The 20,420-nt window shown below is 42.4% G+C and overlaps 1 protein-coding gene across 1 annotated transcript in view; it reads left to right on the top strand.

Annotated features, from left to right (window-relative positions):
- mgat5b (alpha-1,6-mannosylglycoprotein 6-beta-N-acetylglucosaminyltransferase B) overlaps nt 1-20,420 on the top strand; it is a gene marked incomplete at both ends in the record, with an annotated part of 86,243 nt that overhangs the window by 11,622 nt on the left and 54,201 nt on the right. Inside the window, one exon of the mRNA XM_084071681.1 lies at nt 11,601-11,742. Within this exon, the coding sequence (XP_083927807.1) occupies nt 11,601-11,742 (142 nt within the window). The remainder of the gene's footprint in view (nt 1-11,600; nt 11,743-20,420) is intronic.

Genomic DNA, 20,420 nt, shown 5'->3' with positions numbered 1-20,420 from the left:
TACCATTAAGTTAGTGTCCAAGTTACAATACACAAAATACACCAAAATAATACTTTTCAATGGACTACTTGGGTAGCATTGATAATATTAACCACAGTAAGGTTCATAAAGTTTGTTGATGAAATGTTTACATTGTTGATTAAGTCACGATGACGACATTAGCGTTAGCCGCATGCTAGCGCCAAACGTCCGTTAGCTTAGCATCACGCTAACGACTCATATTAAGTTGGTTTGGCTAATAAACATTAATCCCAACTAACGCCAACACAGTAATGGATGTAAACATACACAGACATGCTTTGGACATTATTATCAGGCTATGTAGTCAGCCTGTGGCCATGTTTCCCATTCAACCCGGAAAAAAACCCTATGTCCGCTGCCACTACTGCTCCCGGTTTGGCTACAATGGGAAACATGGCCACAGGCTGACTAAATAAGCGATTTAAACGGGTAGTTTCGCTGGCGACCTAAAATATTATGCAGGCGACCAAACCTTAAACATCCGTGCGGTTTAGAATCTACCATTAGTTTTGGGATACGATGTATACAAAAGGGTAAACAGCGGAGCCTTGGCGGACGTTCGCCCGATCCTGGAAGAGAACGACATAGAACCGTTCTTTATGGAGCTAATGTGCATCGTGTGTGGGGAAACAAATCTGGAGTGTTTACTTTCCACAGCAGAGAGTGGGCGGGGTCTATGGTGTAGCGTCGGCGTCGGTGTTGCCATGTCCGCCGATTGTAAGCGCTTTAGGGCCAATGTTGGTGTTATAGGGTTCGTTTGGTTTGGCCTCGTTTTCATAGACCTCGCTCCTTGTTTCTCTCGCGAAACCTGGCACACAACGACGCATGCGCAGTTTGATCAAGAGTCCACCCTACCACCAACCACCACCACCACCACCAACCACCACCGTGAGCTTACTAGAATTATAATAGGATATACTTTTACTGCTCTTAGTATTGATGATTTCTTGTGCTATTACTAGAGTCTCGGGGGGCTACGCCCCCCGAGACCCCAGCCGCGCACAGGGCTCTAGGGCTGTGAGGGCGCGCTTATTTTGGGGTACCAAAATGGTGGGATAGAACTTTCCAAAAGTAAAAAAAAATGTTTATATTTCTTTTTTACGTGGGGGTCCGCGGACCCCCTGGGAGTGTTAGGACCCCCGGGGACCCCCCTGGAACATGGCGGACCCCTTCGGCTGTTTTTTTTTTTTTTCATGAAGGTGTTTGCTTGTTTCTGGCGCAAATGTGGCAACACTGATATTCAATATGGGGGACCCCCGGGTCCCCTGGGAGTGTCGGGACCCCCGCCAAACATCGCAGACCCTTTTGGACCCCCGCGAAACATTGCATGCAAGAGGTTGCACATGAACTCTGCAGCCGCACTGAGGCGCTCCAACACAAACACTCTGATGCTCCCCTAAATCCATTCCAGGGTTTGAAAATACCCACTTGACAAAGGGGTGACGTGCATCACCGTTCCAATGACCAATAAACTCCACTTCGGGATTTCGCAAAGACCCACAAAAGCGTGCAGTAGTCCACACACACACACACACACACACACACACACACACACACACACACACACACACACACACACACACACACACACACAGCGTGCTGAGAGCTAAAGGGAACTAACCTCGCGTCACCAGTCTTTCCACCTCGGAGGAAATAAAAGGTAACACAATGGTGTACACGAAATGTTGTCCGCCTCGCGGTGTTTGGGTCTCGCTGGGCGGTGGTCAGCGATGACGCTAAGGAACAACATGGCCGACCGTAATGTTGTGAGTTTGTGTTGGCCGCAATTCATTATGCTTCGAGGGGGCAGATGTGTGCTGAGCAGTGAGAAGTGGCTTACAGACTGCGTGAAGTAATTGTGCGCGTTGTGGCTTGTGTTGTTAGTGACATTGATATGTTGTTTTTGTGTTTATTCCGACCCAGTGACACGGGGAAATTATGGGTTTTGGTTTGTGCAATGTATTATAGGATATGTATTGAAGAATTGAATACATAGGACCACAATGGAAACAAGCCCTCTGGGCTTTTTGTGTTATCCTTTTTAACATTACTAGACCATACCCGTAGGGGAATATGAGCACCCAACGTGTGCAGTTTGGCTTATGCGCTGAGAACAGACAGTATCAGGGATCGAAAGTGAGTTTGTACTGTGTAGTGGAGTGGTTCGCAAACGTTTTTATGTCAAGGACCCCCAAATTGACACTTGTTAGCCCGCGGACCCCCATTTGAAAAGTTATGCCAGGGACCCCCATAAGAGCGTTTTTTTTCAAGGACCCCCAGTTTGACATGCATTAGGGCTATGGACCCCCATTTAATGGCATTTCTATGTCTTGGACCCCAAGTTATATAGTAAAGTCCACGGTACATGCTCCCGTAGCGAACACACACACACACACACACAGATCGTCCAGCGCGTTTGTTTAGATCCAAGTGATTATCAATGATAGCGGCTACACCAGGCGCGCGGATCTCTCTCTATCTTTCCTCTCTCTCTCTCTCTCTCTCTCTCTCTCTCTCTCTCTCGCTCGCTCGCTCGCTCGCTCTCTCTCTCTCTCTCTCTCTCTCTCTCTCTCCCTCCCTCGAGCCGTGTATGCGTTGACACGCATATAGGCCGCGGACCCGTCCACCCCCCCCCCCACACACACACACACACACACACACACACACACACACACACACACACACACACACACACACACACACACACACAGAGAGAGACATCTGTAAGAATGTTTTCTGTGTAAACGTGCGTAAATGATGTCACCGTGTTTCTGTTGAGCAGTTGATGTGCTGCGGTGAACGGAACGCACTCGCGGTCTCGCAGTCTGAATGGAATCATGTGTCTCGGTGTTGCGGTGTTGCCATGTTCGCTTATTGTAAGCGCTTTAGTGGCACTATTGGTGGTGTTGTGTTTTGAAAGTGCAGGTGGGTGTGTGGACGCGTTGTGAGCTTGTAGATCGGCTGTTTTCCAATAGGCAAGGTATATGTGTGAAGGCGCTTCGTTTGGCCTTCTTTTGATAGACCTCGTTGCTTGTAGGGTTCGTTTGGTTTGGCCTTGTAGGGTTCGTTTGGTTTGGCCTTGTTTACTGCTTGTTTCTCTCGCGAAACCTGGCAACGACGCATGCGCAGTTTGATCAAGAGTCCCCCCAACCAACGACCAACGAAGACTCCGCCGTGAGGTTACTAGAATTATAGTAGGATTGTAAACTGTACCGTTTGCAAACTGTTAATAATGTATTTCATCAATCAATTAAACCTGGGTCTCTGCTGTGTTTCACGTCTATGCCACCCGGTCGAAACCAAACCATTGTGTTTGTTTGTGTGTAAGCTGTGTGTACTATGGCGTGGCGCTGGGATTGGTATGGGAGCAGGGGAAAAGGCAGACAACCAGAGGGAAGAGGCAGACTTTAATTGAAGCTGCCGAGAAGCTCAGATAGTAAAATTAGCACAGATAGTTTCCTCCTTTTCCGGGCTGTCAGGCACAATAAGGGGCCGCCGCCTTAGAGAGGATACGTGACAGAGGTTGTCTGCTCTAATAGGGTCTGCATCTGACATCTCCCCCATGGGCGCCATGGAGGAGAGGGCAACTCAATCTCAATCAACCAGTCCCTTAATGAATATTTGGATTGGGAGTGAAAGCCTGGGATAGATGGACAGAGAGGGGGAAGGAGAGAGAGGGAGAGATGTATGCCTTGTGACAGGTGAGATGGAGAGGTCTTCACTGGGAAAACTAGAGCAGCATATAAATGGTATTGTGGAAGATGACAGATGCTATCATCAGGCCGCCATGGCCCTCAGGTGTGTGTTTTTTAACCACTTGCGACATAGTGTCCCTATTTTGGGCATGTCATTATAGGCAGAAATGTTAAAAAATGTACACCATGTTTTTGATATTCCTCCAATCAATCATTTTGTAAATGGAGTAACTGTAACTGTCACGGGCAACTCATTTTCACATACAATTTTACTACATTTTTCAGTCAGTGTTTAGTCTATAACTTGCGATTGATTCATTATGCCCTCATGGGAATTTTCTTTGCGTTTTTACAGGCAGTTCAGCAGTGTATAAGACACATGTACACTACTGGTACAGACAGACAAACACAACAGTATTATTGGGGTGAAAAAAAAATCACATGTTTCATAGTGACATACAGTAGTAATAAAGTAATACAAATACCCTCCCCACCCCAAGATTGACTTTTGATTGCTCTTACTTGCACCGTAATGCAAATTTGGCTTCACCTCTTAATTTGCAGTCCTATTACGTATATTCAAATGTTCTTTGTCCACAGCGTTATCAATCACTCAACCTATGCTCAGGTACTGACCCACGGTGTGTGAGGATCACTGCTTTTGAAATAGTTCAAGATAAACCAAAAAAAGCGGTGTATGATGTTAGGCTTGTTGCAGTCTTGCAGACAACAGGAAATGGCCTTAAAGGCATTTCAATCAAACTAAAAAACATCTCTCAGCCCAGCATTGTTTGCAATTGAAAACAAAATGCTCCATTATGCTGTAACAATGCAATGCTTCCCCCATGCTGTGAAGACAGCAGGTCCTCTTCAACACCTGCACATCACCTGTGGGAGATGTTTAAATGGGCTTTTTTTGCATGTTTGAATGAATAGGCAGTGCTGTTAGGTCCCCAAATGTAGTTGGGTCAGACATGGTACAGTAGCTCCTCTCATCCCCTACCAGCTCTATTTTTGTCTCCGCCCGTCCGTGTGTCCGTGTGTGTGTGTGTGTGTCCGTGTGTGTGTGTGTCCGTGTGTGTGTCCTGTCTGTGTGTTAGCAGCTAATCTCTGGCACCGTTGGCCCGGTCGCTGTGAAACTGTGCACACACACTCCCTGGATGCCAATTCAGAACCTCTGCCTCAAATTTTTCACATGGGCCTGTTATAGCGCCACCTTGAGGCCGATTTGTGCAAAACCCATTTTTTTGTCTCCGCCAGGAGACATTGTTTTCACTTTCCACATGTCAAGCTAACATTGGTCAAGCCTCACGTGACACGTGACAATACGGTGAAATAGTGTGATCTGATTGGCTAGTGACGTATAGCGGCCTATAAATACATGTGTCACTTTGAAAGAGTCTTAGCCTCTTTCAAAGTGAGGTAAGACAGGAATAATCACACTTACACAGACAGGACAGATAGGACACTTACATAGGACACTTACATAGACAGGACGGATAGGACACTTATACAGACAGGACGGATAGGACACTTATACAGACAGGACGGATAGGACACTTATACAGACAGGACGGATAGGACACTTATACAGACAGGACGGATAGGACACTTATACAGACGGATAGGACACTTGTGTCATGTTACTATGACACAGTAACATGTTCTATTTTTTGTAAGAATTAGAGCATAAGAAGTAGAACATTCCCAACATTCCCAAATCTGCTGGCGGAGACTTGTGCTCCGAGGAGCACTTTAGCTAGTTTACATTACTCCTACAGATTTTATCCAAACGTCATGCAAATCAGTACACAGTATCTCTACAGTCATGTGATCAACACGGATCTGTCCGATTTCCCATATTCCATCCTCATTGGCTAAGGTTCGCTTCCAAAATTTGCAGGATTGGTCCGTGTTGAACAAAATGCCTCAAATCCTTTCTCTCTTTTTTTTCTCTCTTTCTCTCTCTCTCTCTCTCTCTCTCTCTCTGACTCTTTCTCAGACATGAACGCTCCTTTGGCATACATTGATTTTGTCTCACATGGAAGTAATGGATTCACTTCATCAGTCCAAGGCTCGTGCCCCTGCTGTTTAACAAATTGGGTGATTTTTCATCCAGGTAATAAATACATCACAAGGATGCGGGCGCTTGTGGCGGGAGCAGAATCAGATCCAGTGTGGCACGACACGCGACGGGGGGAGCTTTGCCTCTGCAGCTGTGCCAGGAACCGTATGGCAATAAAAGCCACAACCTGTCACACATGAGTTACAGTGCTGTAGTGTGTGCTCTCGACGTATGTCTGGATCACTGTGTTCAGAGGATTAGTGCACTTGTCTGTGCTCTTTTAGGATCGATTCTGAATGACATTCCCATGATGCTAGAATATTTATTTTTCCTGGGTCATTTAGTCCTTGTCCCTGTGTTAGGGGTTGCCTGTCTTTATCTTTATTTCATACAATGTACATGATTTTGATATAAATATTACTGTACCACCTCCTGGTGTGCTTCAAGGTGAGAGGGACTCTTCAGTCGGATTAATATTATGTCAAAAACCTGACCAGGATAATCAATAAAACGTATTATTGCTGCAGGACCTTGTATCATCATTTGATTTACAGTATGGGAGCCATTACTGCGTCCATGAATAATCTGATGTGTCTTAGAAGGAATCAACAAAGCTCTGTTTGGATGAGGTCACTCAGGATGGCATAAGTCAGCGTCTCATGTCCTGTGAATACAGCATGTGTGAGCTCACTGAAAGACAATACTCTGTCAATCATATCAGTCAGATGCCTAAAATGAATGAATTGACTGTGGTGAATAATGAAAAGCTGTATGGCAGTTGTTAGACAGATTGTTGAAAAATGGATTCGCTCTGCAAAGAAGGGCTTCTCATTTCCAGCCGTCAAAACCAGTGCGTAAGAGATCCGTATCTAGTCAAGTGTGCATTCATGCAGAAATTTGTCATTTTAAAGAGGAGACTCTCACTCATAATTCCTGATTTCCTTTACTGTGACGTTCTTTGCAGTAGAAACATACAGCCAGTAAGTCCCCCGCAGTGCCAGCTGTTTATGGACGGCTGGGTAACACTGTGCTCTGCACGCATGCAGGCTACAGTACAAATGGTCATCTAATTGGAATTTGTTCATAAAATCGATTGTGCAGTGGCACTTCCGAAATGAGCGTTGTTAAAGGAGATTAGCTGCTGTTAAATGGGCCCTTTATTAACCAGCAGATGAGGAATGACACATAGGCAGCTCCACATTAGCACATAGATAGTATCAGCCCTTGCTGAAATACTGTCAGCATGCCGGACTCCCGCCTGCCTGCGAAAAATGCATTAGCCAACGTGTCCCAAGGGAATGGCTGATGAACGGTTGATTGCAAACATATATAAAGCACAGTTCTAAAATTGTGCTGTGTAGGAACTGCGTTAGCTCCCGGTAATGGTGATTTATGAGCACAGCGTGTGAGAGAAATGTTATTGAGAAGAAATGTGTGTTCTTCTTCCCACATGTAGCCTCTGCCTTGAAGCTGTGTTTGTGTCCAATGCAGCAGATACAATAGAGAGAGCATCTCCACAACTTGGCAGGCACTCTGAGTCCATCTCCTTCAAGCTGCCGATCTTGGCAAAATCCATAAACATGTTTTCTGGCCAATGATTGTTTGCACATACAGTTGTAAATAGTTTCATTTTTGGAGGGATTTGAAAAACGGATACTTCTGATGAGTTTTATTGGACAATATCCATAGGCCACACTGACAGGCAGTGCAGGTACAGTACGTTTAGTTACTGTATGTGTCCTTACTTTATACAATATCATTATTATTCCAATTATTCCGCTCAGCTTGGTGCTGTCTTTATGTCTGACTGGGGAAGGTGTCTAGCTTTGATTTATTCAGACGGAGAGCGGGTGCTCTGGAGACCAGTTGAATTGAAGACACAAGTGGTGACTGAGGTGACGGTACATGGATGAGGGAGAATTAAATTAAACTAGAAAAAGTGCTCCTCGGAGCACAGGTCTCCGCCAGGTCAGGTACGTTATTCTGGCCTCCTGGTGGCGCTATAACAGGCCAATGTGAAAAGGGTGGCATTTCTTCCTCGGCCTAGTGGGAATGTGCGTGTGAAATTTCACGGAAATCGCAAGCTGCATGCATAGTTTGAGGCTTTTTGTTCAAAACGGACCAATCCTGCAAACTTTGGAAGCCATAGGCAATGAGGATGGAATATGGGAAATCGGACAGATCCGTGTTGATCACATGACTATAGAGATACTGTGTACCGATTTGCATGACGTTTGGATAAAATCTGTAGGAGTAATGTAAAAAAAATAGGTTTTACACAAATCGGCCTCCTGGTGGCGCTATAACAGGCCCAAATTGGGGCAGAGGTTCTGAATTGGCATCCAGGGAGTGTGTGTGCACAGTTTCGGAGCAACCGGGCCAACGGTGTCGGAGATTAGCTGCTAACACACAGACAGGACGGACACACACACGGACGGACGGAGGGTAAAACATACTCTCTCGCCATGCCTTCGGCCTGGCGGAGACAATAAAAGGTGCATGGCTAAAAACAATGTTATTTGGAGATATCTGTGTGCAGTAAGCTTTTGAGATGCAGTGTTCCACGATGAGATGCAGTGTTCCACGACAACCTCCATTCATAAGCCCTGTGTGCACTCAATGCAGAGTACTTAAGTGTCCTCTCCTAACCCCTTATGCGCACACACACGCACACCTTTATACACACTCACTGCACACACAATAGGAGGAGTAGGTAGGTCACCTGCACAGACAGATCGATTTTGCCCTAATCAGGGATGTTTTCCCTTGATTAAGCTCTGGGTTCTGAATTGGTTTCTTCTTTGTTTCTTCTGTCTTTCTTTTCTGATAAAGGTGACTTTCTCTCAGACAGTGACAAATGAACTATCACTGTGGGGGGGAGGAATGTGAGTCTGCGCAATGCAGTTTCTAGAAGCTTAATGCGATTGATGAGGGAACACTGAGAGGTGATGCTTTATTTCACTCACAGTCCCCCAGAATGTTTTGTTGCTAATGTTGGCTGCTACCAATGGTTCAGTCCTCAAAGCAGCTCCAAAGGTAATACCGTATAAATACTGTTTGTTTACCACAAATGTAAGAATGTTATTTTGATACTATGTTGTTTTGATAATGCTATAGGTTTGATTTTTACATGACCTTTTATCCTGTCGTTTGTTAACGAGGGTTCATGCCATTTACTCCGATCTTTCTACATGATTCTGCATCAGAGTGTCTGCTAAAATGCCTAAATTGTAATTGTAAATTATATGAAGATTTCCTTAATTGCGCTCTTTGACTCGGATGATGTTTTGTTAATAAGCACCCTCGTTGTGCTGTTTAGAGCTCAATGTCACTACAGAAAAGCAATACAGTGTTCTGAAGCATGACACGCGTGCACTGTAGCAGACCCACGTTGACCTTGGTGGAGCTACTGGCAGTTTTAATGTGGTCCCTAGCGGCAGTTTATAATTAATCGCATAACAATTATATATTTTCAACTGTAAGGACATTTATTCAGACGGAAATGCATAATATTTGTTGAGCAACACAGTTGTGCGATGAAGCATACTGTAAATTGAGCCCTTTTCTGATTCACTATGACTTATAGTAGGTGAAATGAGTAAAGGTTGTTACACACCGGGGCGATTTTTTCGTGCGAATAATGCGTTTTTTTTAAAAACCTTATAAAGTCAATGGCTCCGTACATGGAGCGAAAAAGCGAAAAGGCGTCTTTTAATTATTCGGAACGAGTCCGAATTTTGCGTATATTCGCTATATTCGCCGGTATGTAAGGACCTTTAGGGTAAAGCTTTAATGTTCCCAAGGGGCAATTTGGATTGCAACGGCCCAACATTTTTTATACATTGTATACATAAAATATAGACATGCATACATAAACGTACACAGTTAGCAGCACGATGTCATTATTGTTGTCATTTGTCACCAGAACCATCAGAAGAAACGGCCTGGAAGAAATCACACCCACAGATAGCATCACACACCCATTTTGTGTAAAAAGCCAATAACAATTGATGGAATAAAATACCTCATATCTCAGTTTCACCTCTAGGATGGTTAAACCTCCACCTTGAGGGGAGCAAATTAAAATCATGGTGTAAAGTCCAATAAGATGACTTAAAGTGGCTGTAGAGTGAATTAAGCTATTTGTTTATTGACATACATGTAAAATAGTCATGGCTGAAAATGTATTTTACAGCATTGTGAAATAAGACCACTTAAGTTTTTTGAATATCTGGGGTAGGATATTCTGGGAGGGAATAAAATATCACTTGATGACGCACCACAGTGATACTGTAAATATTTAATGAGCCTACTGTACTATCATACTGTACATCAAGTAAGTTATTCAGGTGCAGAATTTGCTAAATTAGTCCATCATCATGGCTTCTTGGCGCAAATGCGTTTTGCCTGGATGCCAGGCTCACCAGAGCAGTTCCATTTCACTGTTCGCGCTTCCAAAGCAAATGAAGAAGAGGTGGATTGATTTTGTGAAGCGCCATTGTGACGGAGAGCTGAGGTTGAGTTTGAGGTTTCTCAATCTCTTCTGGTTCCTCTGGTTCTGGTGGCGCACACATACACATACAAACAAACAAACAAACAAACACGAGCGAGCAACAACTTCATTGAATTGAATAGGTGGGGGCCGTCCGTTCTCTTCCGTGGAGGAAAGTCTGGTGAGGCGACGTTAGGACGAGACCCTCTTTGGACGAAACCGTGGCGAAAGATTCTTCCGTGAATGGGTGCGGCTTCAGATACTGTACATTGGACACGTCCTTACAGTCCGAGGCAGAGAGGCCGGACAAATATTGCATTGTATTTCATCCATTTTGAAACATAATTTTAGATTTTTTTCAACATTCAAATTTGGTCTGTTGGTTACACATTACTCTGTGGTGTGTCCAACTGGGAATACATATTGTATCATATTTATTTTGCTTTACAGGATCGTTAAGCTTTCTGAGTGGCTTTGACTTGGTACAGGTGGCAAAGATTTTTAAATTTGGCGTGGCAGTTGGCTTAGGAGATACTGTAGAGCAGCGGGTTTGATCTCCGGCTTCTCCTGGTGCTGTGTTGAAGTGTCCTAACTGTTCCCCAGGTGCTGCTATGTGGCTGCCCACTGCTCATAATAGTCCTCAAATGTAGGTGACAAATGTCCCCACAGGGATCAATAAAAGTCTAAAAAAATAAATGTACACTGGTAACAACACACATTCACAATTTCTCCCAGCAAATTTAGAGTAATTGGAGCCAGCGGAGAAGGCAGCAACAATAAAAACAGCAGCACTGTCCTCATTTGACTCATTTGTCCCTTTCCTGTTTGTGTTGAGTGCTGGCACCCTGTGAATCATTACTTTAGCAATGAAGGTCAAGAAATAAGAGACAGCAGAATGTTGATGTCTAGAGGTACAGTGAACTGAAATATAAATGGAGAGAGCTGGTGAAATATAAATGGAGAGAGCTGGTGGTTTTCAAATGTAACCATGGGCAGTTGTTTATATATTTAACATTTTCAAGGGGACAAAGTTCACATTCAAAATAAGGATTAGTTGCTTTCTCCACACGTTTCTACTAGAGAGACGGGACTGATGCTTTTCAGATGCAACCTTTTGCAGTTTTGTCATATAACATTTTCAATAGGAGAATTTTCACTTTCAAAATAAAGATTAGTTGCTTTCTCAACAGGTTTATTTCTTACCCTTTCACATAATTGTTTTTAGTTTTATCTTCTTTACTGTTTTTTTTTTTTATCTCTGTGGCCTATATTGTGGTGATGACTGTATGTTTGTAATACTGTGTGTGTGTGTGTGTTTTTATTTTAGTACTTGGTGGGCCAGAGTCTCGCGGGGTACTGAGGAAAATCAGTGATATGCTGGAGGTGATTATGAAGAGGATGGATGCATCTAAACTCGGCAACACCACCGACTCCCACAGGCTGGACGAACTCAGTTCCGCACTGGACAGGTAGGCTACACACCTGCACTGTATGTGCATCTCACTAATCCTCATTGTGGTCCTCTCAAAGGAACAAAACATTTCACAAAAATTGTGAAATTTCACAAAAATTGCATGCTGTGTTCATGATTTGAGGCATTTTGTTCCAAACGGAGCAGTCCTGCAAACTTTGGAAGCCATTCTTAGCCAATGAGGATGGAATATGAAAAATCTGAAATCTGTTTGGTTTAATGACTATAGAGATACTGTGTACCGATTTGTGTAATGTTTGGACAAAATCTGTAGGAGTACTGTCAATTTTTTTTTGTTGCAAAAAGTGGCCTCCTGGTGGCGCTATAACAGGCCAATGTGAAAAGGTTCTAAATTGGCATCCAGGGAGTGTGTGCGCACAGTTTTGCTGCGATCAAGGCAACAGTGCCGGAGATTAGCTGTCCACAGACAGAAGGACACACGGACACACAGACTGACAGACAGGGTGCAAAACATACTCTCTGGCGGAGACAATAAGCTCTTAAGCATTTTTGTTTTCTATCCTTTTGACAGATGTGTACAATAAATCAATTCATCAATCAATCAATCAAATCACTAACCATGAGCTAATTGTTGAGCACACATTGGCTGAAGAGTATGTTATGCCTGATTTATACTTGGATAAGCGGCATGTTGCGCACCGAAAATAGCAGATACTGTATACAGGCTCACAACATGTGCAGTGACCTGTTGTGATCTTGTAGATCTGCTATTTTCAGTATGTGACACCAGCGGACAACTAAGTATGAATCACCCTTTACTGTGAACCACAGCTTTGACATGAGAGAGAATGTTTTCTTTGTAGCCTTCTAGGCTTTTCATTGCATACAGCTGTTGGAAAGCACAAGTTGTTGTTTGGGCTGGAAATAGTGCACTTGCTGCCTGGTCAGTAGAAGTAGAGACCTGCAGCAGGCTTGTGTAGAAATGACATGGGGTTTATACAAAGACTTGATCCAAGCCTCTGTGGGAAAAGCAAAATGCCATGACTCCACAGATGCTGAAGTGAACAAATATATACTAGGATCCACCTGTTTCTGTGAAGAGGTTACGTAAGAAGAATTTCTAGGGCTTGATTTTTCTAAGACATTTTTTTCTCAAAATGCATTCTTTTTGGTGGCATGGTACATTTTAATGAGCCTGGATTCCAGGATGAGAGAAGACATATTTCCTAAAGCCTAGATCAAGACCAAATATTTGTGACGAGACAAAACAGTTTTAAGCCTGATTTTATACATCATTGTACAGCGGTGGCGTGAGCCAAAAATAGCCTTAATGCCGGCATTAAGCATTCTAATGCAATCTAATGCAATTTAAGCATTGGAACATTGTAGCGTTCTGAATTACCCTTTAGGGTCGTCAATAGCCGAACATCATGTGAAATTGTGAGATTTGATGACAGAGCCGAGGGATTTGGTGTATGGAAAAGGAGAGGGCCGTGTGCAGAGCCCTGGGGCACCCCTGTGGAGAGGTGCCAATGTTGTGGACAGAAATCCTATTCATGTAATCCAGTGTTAATCCAGTGAGAATGATACATTAATGTACACTCTTGACACCAACATTTTCCATTGACAGCTTAAGCCTGATTTTATACTTGCGTGTGTGTCGCGTTCTGAGCTTGTAGATCGACTAGTTTCTTTAACTAAGCATAACAGAGCCTTTACTGGATGAACCAGTCTATAGCAGAAGATAGGGGGAAAAATTGGGCGAGGGGGGGGTGCCAGTCGTGCCGGACAAGTCAAAGCTATACTGTACCACCCCGGAGCAGTGTGATCTGTGGTCTCCATGACAACAGACCCTTTTCTCGCACGCACACACACACTAGCTCAGGGTTTGAGAGGAATGTCTCCCTCTTGCAGCAGTTTCTGACACCTCTGTTTTTTGCTCTCTTGGACATCACTGTTCCTACGCTTACACCGCCTCTGGCCCTCTTCCTCACACTTCACTTAAAAATCTCCTCTTAAGAACCCTCCAAGCCATAGAAGCTACCTTTGAACATTTCTATAAATGGTCTACATTTCTATGGCATCTTTACAATGTGCTTTTACATCCAGCCATTCACATGCACATTCACACATCAACAGTGGGAACAACCATGAAGTCAGTAGGGCTGCAACTATTGATTATTTTCTTAATGATTATTGTATCGATTACTTTTTTGATTAATGGTATAGTAGAGTTTTCTTTTGTTATATATATATATATATATATATATATATATATATATATGTATATATGTATATATGTATATATATATATATGTATATGTATATGTATATGTATATGTATATATATATGTATATATATATATATATATATATAATATAATTAGATTAACCACTTGAGTGTGATTTTATACGTCGCCAGGTTTTGTGCAAAAATTGTTACTTTTAAAAAAAAAAGTAAGCTTTTTACTTATACTGATAATATGCCCAAAATAGGGAAAGATTATTAATTGATTACCTTATTAAATTTCGATTATCGATTTTTTTATAATCTGTTAAATCAATTTGTTCGATTAACAGTTGCACCCCTACAAGTCGCCAACCTGCTCAGTGGGAGGAGCCAGGAGGAGCCAGGGGATCAGACTGGGAACATTCATGTTTCCTTGACAGCCACTGCCTCCTTTGAGCAGCCAACAATAGCCATAATAAGTGCCCAAAATATAATCAAACAAAATGTAATAAAGTCAATATTGGGCAGTTATGACGTTGTTGGCTGCCACCTATGTATCTGCTTCCAGCTGCAGAAAATGAAGGCTTGATGGATGGTTTTGGCTAATGTTTACTATAGAACGACCAGAACGGTTTAGAGTAGAAATCCCACCTCTCACTAGGTGTGGCTCCTATTTCTACTAGTGCATGGTCTTGTTTATTGTGTTCTGGCTAATACTTTTTACCATTATGGTTCCACTGTATGACATTATGTTCCTAGAGCTGAATTTAATGTGTCCAGTGCCCTATGCAATAACATTAAGTTGTGTCTCTAACAAGGGTACAATAGGCCTCTTAAGGACCTAAATATGAAACATTATGGCAAAAAAAAGCAAATGCTTTAATGATGATAAAACGTCCATTATCAATATTTCTTGGCTTCGTTCATGCCTCAGCTAGGTGATAAAACACGTTTAGTAAGTCTAGCTGCTGGATTGAGCCTAGACACAGACAGTTTGAGATCAGCAGTCGGGGGAATATTTGCCAACCTGGTATACTGTTAAAAAAGTAATTAGGTTGGCTTCTTGCTCTTTAATGCCTGAATAACCTCTCCTGGACCAGAATCCAGTAATAAAAATGTCAGGTTGTTTCATATGAGTACAGGGGTGTGTGTGTGTGTGTGTGTGTGTGTGTGTGTGTGTGTGTGTGTGTGTGCGTGTGCGTGTGCGTGCGCGTGTGCTCATGCGCGCGTATGCATGCGCGTGTATGTACACATGAGTGCATTCAGAAAAACAAATAACGCACATCCTCCGTTCTTTGGTGCTGAGCTTTAACTGTGAACAGTGATACTGAAACAAAAATAGGGCTCGCAACTCACTTTTATGCTCCAAGGTTTTATTCAAACAAACACATGAGTGCATTGACATCAACGCCGGGTGACATGCTGGCTCAAAGAGTAGGAAGTATGAGTACTACTTTCCTCCAGGGCACAACAACAACTTTAAAGGTAGGGTAAGTGATATTTTGTGGTTAAAACAAAACGTATTTTGTTAAAAGGTTAAAATACTATATTCTGATAGTAATCATTGCTATAGAGTGTTTTTTCAGTAACAGATGTCTCCCTGTCTCTCCAGCTCTTTAATAAACAGAAAATACATTTTTCGGTAGGTGTCAAAATCTCAGCCAATCAGGAGAAAATACCCATTTTTAAGCTTAATTTGTATAGTGTTCCAGTTCCAATTTTGTCTGCTCATGTCTTAGTGTCATCACTTCCAATTTCACTTGTTTAATCTGTATCCTGATGGAGTTCTCTGTCCTGGTTGGATAAAATTGGAAATGAAACTGAAACGAAAATGCATTTTCTGTTTAATAAAGAGGTGGAGAGACAAGGAGACTCCTTTTACTGAACAAACACTCTATAGCAATGAGTACTATCAGAATATAGAGCTATTTAACACTTATTTTAACCAAAGCAAATCACTTACCCTACCTTTAATTAAATTAAGGAGTTTAGGATTATATCGTCGCTGTTTAAACCTTGCATCTCCATATTTCTTCTTTTTATGTTTTTTTTGTGAATCAATGCCCTATTTTATACTTTGCTGTATGACAGTGCAAAAGTAGTGAAAAAAAGCTGATCTACAAGCTTTTTTGAAAATGTTAATGACATGCCCAAAATAGGGACGCCAGGTTGAAAGTGGTTAAGTCTACTTGTGGGTTTTATAAATATTTAACCAATTAAAAGTATTAAAGGGATATTTCACTTTCAGACATGTTTGGGGTCTTTTTAATGACTTGTGAGCACCCCGGACAGTTTTTAAGTTGCTTGATTCAGATATTTGATATTCATTTTATCAGACACGTCACACACCCTTCCTATACAAGCCCATGGTAACTTCAAACTCCATTTTAACAATGATAGATTCATCGAAATCCTCGGTTCTGGTGACTCATATTGCCCTCCTAATACGTGAGGGGACCATGTTTTTTCGATTGTTTTTTTCCAAAATGTTATTGAATTTTTTTATTGTATTTTGTTTTTTTCATTTTCCCAAACAAATATAAAAAATGAATGAAAAAAGTGATTTGAAGAAACACAGCCCCTCACACATTAGAAGGACAATATCAGTCATCATGATTAAAATGGAGTTTGGAGTTACAATGGGTTTGTATAGGAAGGGGGCGTTTCTGATAAAATGAATATCAAATATCTAAATACTGAATCAAGCAACTTAAAAACTGTCTAGGGTGCTCACAGCCTGAGTAGACGTTAACATGACCCCAAACATGTTTGAAAGTGAAATATTCCTCTAATAAGAGCTTATGAATAGTAACTGCATTGGATACATTGGAACACAGGTCCTTTTTCCAATTTCCTGAAAAGTAACATACAAGGTTTTTGTCCGACAGTGACGATATTAAACGTAATGTATACTCCACTATTTTTAAACCTCATCTCCATGTCTCTATCAGAAGGAGTAATGATCAGTCCCTCAATGCTCTCTGTATCGCTGAAGCAGCAAATTGAAAGCCACACACCAAGGTGGTGTAGTTGCACGGACAGCAAAAACTCGGCAGTCCTCAAGAACTGCTTGAGAACCAAGCCTTTGCAGTGGATTCTGGGAACTGTTGGATCAGACACATCATTTATTGCCTTTTTCTTTATCAAAAACATGTTTGACACAATTTATCATACAAAGAAAAAAAGTCAAATTGACCTGAAGATGATCCACACCGGATCTAAACATTGTCAAACCTTTTCAAATAAAGACGTTGTAGACTAGTTGGTGTGCGGGCCGGGTTCTCCCTTTTTTTAAGGACTTTTAGCCAAGCACCCATTGTCAACATGCGTATAGTTGGCTAATACTGTAGCCCAGTGGTTCTCAGAGTGGGGTCCGGGGACCCGCAGAGGTCCTTGGGGGGGGGTTCCAGGGGGTCCCCAGTTAAATTCGGCAAAAGAAATGTTTTACAAATCTTGAGTAGTATTGGAATATTTTGCATACATTTGATTTTTTTTAACGCAAATCTTCTCTTCTGGGGGTCCCTGGCACAAAACATTTTCAGATGGGGGTCCGTGGCCAAACATATATCAATTTGGGGGTCCTTGGCACAAAACGTTTTGAGAACTACTGCTGTACCACAGCTAAGGAGGGTGGATTATGAATTACTGTAGGTGGCATGACTAAATATTCAAACACATAGGGGCCTTAAAACTGTTGAAGGTCACATATAATACTCCTTTTTCAAAAAGTTAATTAGGTCTCTGAGGTCTCCAAAACATGCCTTTGAAGTTGTTTGCTGAAAATACCACTCAGATTATGCATTCTAGCATGCCTCTACACCCATTTGTTTATGTTCATATTTTCTGGACAGGCTGTTTCTGTTTGTAGATTTAGATGCAAATGAGCTTAATTTTAATGCTAACATTAGCTCATTCAAACATTCCATTGCTTATAATCACAGAATTTAAGAAGAATGTGTTTGCACTTCGTATTAGCAGCACAAGTAAGGTAGCTGTCACATTACTCTGTGGCTTTATCATTAAAATAAAATACAGAAACACTGAAAATCAATGCTAAAGAGGCAGCCTACAGTCCATATTGTTTATTCAAACCTAATGGACCCTTATGAAGGCCCCTGAGCCGAAACGCGCTGGTCACCTGCGTTTTTAACTTTGCCAAATAAGCCATGACAAAATAAAGGCTTTTTAAAACTGAACGGAGTGCCTTGGATTCTTCTTAAGTTCACCTGATTCTCTCACTTGTCAGCCTACTACAAAGGGAAGGAACGTAATGTTTTGACCTACATAGGAATAGATCTCTTGCATCTTGTCATTCAATGGTGATCTCAATGGGGAAAGAAAAAGTCAGCTTCAGACATGAAAATGCATGATCCATAGTAACTAAGAGACAGGAAGTGCAATGATGCTCATGGCGATTTTGTGTAAGTCTGAGTTGGACTCGGCTGCCCAGACCAGTCCAGTACTTTAACCACTTTCCCTTGCATCCCTATTCTGGGGGGAAACATTCACCAAAAATAGCCGAACTACAAGCTCACAACGGGTCGCATTCGGCGAGATATTGTGTAGAGTGAAAAAAATGGGGCGTTTTCATTTATTACATGAAAACTATTTCCATGTTTACTTTTGACGTGCACGTTTTGAAAGGCGTAAATCCTGATGAAATGCGCAAGCCAGCGGTTCTCAACCATTTCTAGATCAGGGGCACACTTGAAAATCACGAAAGCGTTCGCGGCCCACCCATCTGACCACTTCACCTTCCCACTTAACCACCCATATGGTTGAGTGGAGTCCCTCAGGGCTCTATGCTAGTGTATTTTATGTTATTGTGGGGAAAGCTTTTGCTGAAAATAGCAGATCGACAAGCTCACAACGCGTCACAGTGCGACACGTTGTGAGCTTGCCAAATCGGATATTCTCCCCATCAGTGGGCTCCGGCCCACAGGTTGAGAACCCACCGGCGTAAGCGTTACGTCTATTGATGGTGCCAAATATAACTAGAAAAAGTGCTCCTCGGAGCACAGATCTCCGCCAGGTCAGGTACTGTAGGTTATTTTGGCCTCCTGGTGGCACTATAATAGGCCAATGTGAAAAGGGTGCCATTTCATCCTAGGGCCGTGCACGGCAATCGGACACTGCATTCATGATTTGAGGCATTTTGTGTGTTTTGCTAAATTTGACCTGCTGGTGGTGGGTTTGTTCCTCAACATAGTGTGAATGTGCGTGGAAAGTTTCACCGCAATCAGACATGTTCATGAGTTGCGGCATTTTGTTCCAAGCACTACTGCAAACTTTAGATGTTAATCTTAGCTAATCAGGATGGAATATGAGCAGTCAAACAGAACCCTCTTGATCACATGACTATAGAGATCATGTGTACCGATTTGTGTGAAATTTGGATAAAATGGGAAGGAGTAATTATAAAAAAAAAATGTTTTGCATAAGTCAGCCTCTTGGTGGCGCTATAAAAGGCAGATGTGAAAAATGCAGGGCAAAGGTTTTCCTTGGCCTCTAGGGAGTGTACATACAAAGTTTTATACCGATCGGTGCAGTTATAGGTAAGAACACGAATCGGCCTGTTATAACGCCACCATGAGGCTGATTTGAAAAATTTTAAGTGGCATTTCTTCCTCATGCATAGTGGGAATGTGCGAGCAGAATTTCAGGGAAATTGCATGCTGTGATCATGATTTGAGGCATGTTGTTCAAAACGGAGCACTTCTGCAAACTTTGGAAGACATTTTTAGCCAATCAGGATGGAATATGAAAAATCTGAAATACTGGTTTTGTTTAATGACTATAGAGAAGAGCACTGTCAAAAAAAATGTTTTAGAAAAAGCGGCCTCCTGGTGGCGCTATAACAGTCCTATGTGAAAAATTTGGGGTAAAGGTTCTGAATTGGCATCCAGGGAGTGTGTGTGCACAGTTTCACTGCGATCAAGCCAACGGTGTCGGAGATTAGCTGTTCACAGACGGACACACACACACACACACACACACACGGACGGACGGACGGACGGACACACACACACACACACACGGACGGACGGACGGACGGACGGACGGACGGACGGACGGAGAGACAGGGTGCAAAACATACTCTCTCATACCTTTCGGCCTGGCGGAGACAATAAGTGGAAATGTGAGTACTTTGTCTCCTCTGTTTACTTGAAGTTTGGGATATTCTGCCTTTTGAGTGCTTCTGAAATGTATAGAGGATTTGGGGTTAGTACTCCACTGAGAAATCCCTTACCATTAGGTATTCTGACTAATTCACTGTATACAATCCCCCTGGGCCACAGAGCAAGGTGAACATTTTTCATTTGGGCTCTTAGGCTACATTTTTATAACCTTTAGCTGTAAAGTTCTGTTGATTTTGTTACCGTTGAAATCTATGTCAAGTCTGCTACTTGCCGACCCCCATCTGTCTATCTTTTGCTTTCAGGCCTTCAGAAGTCAAATGAATGATTTTTTTTGCTAACAACCTA

Source organism: Gymnoscopelus microlampas (assembly GCF_963454915.1).
Source record: "Gymnoscopelus microlampas genome assembly, chromosome: 11".
NCBI lineage: Eukaryota > Metazoa > Chordata > Actinopteri > Myctophiformes > Myctophidae > Gymnoscopelus > Gymnoscopelus microlampas.
This window is presented reverse-complemented; position numbering and strand designations above follow the sequence as displayed.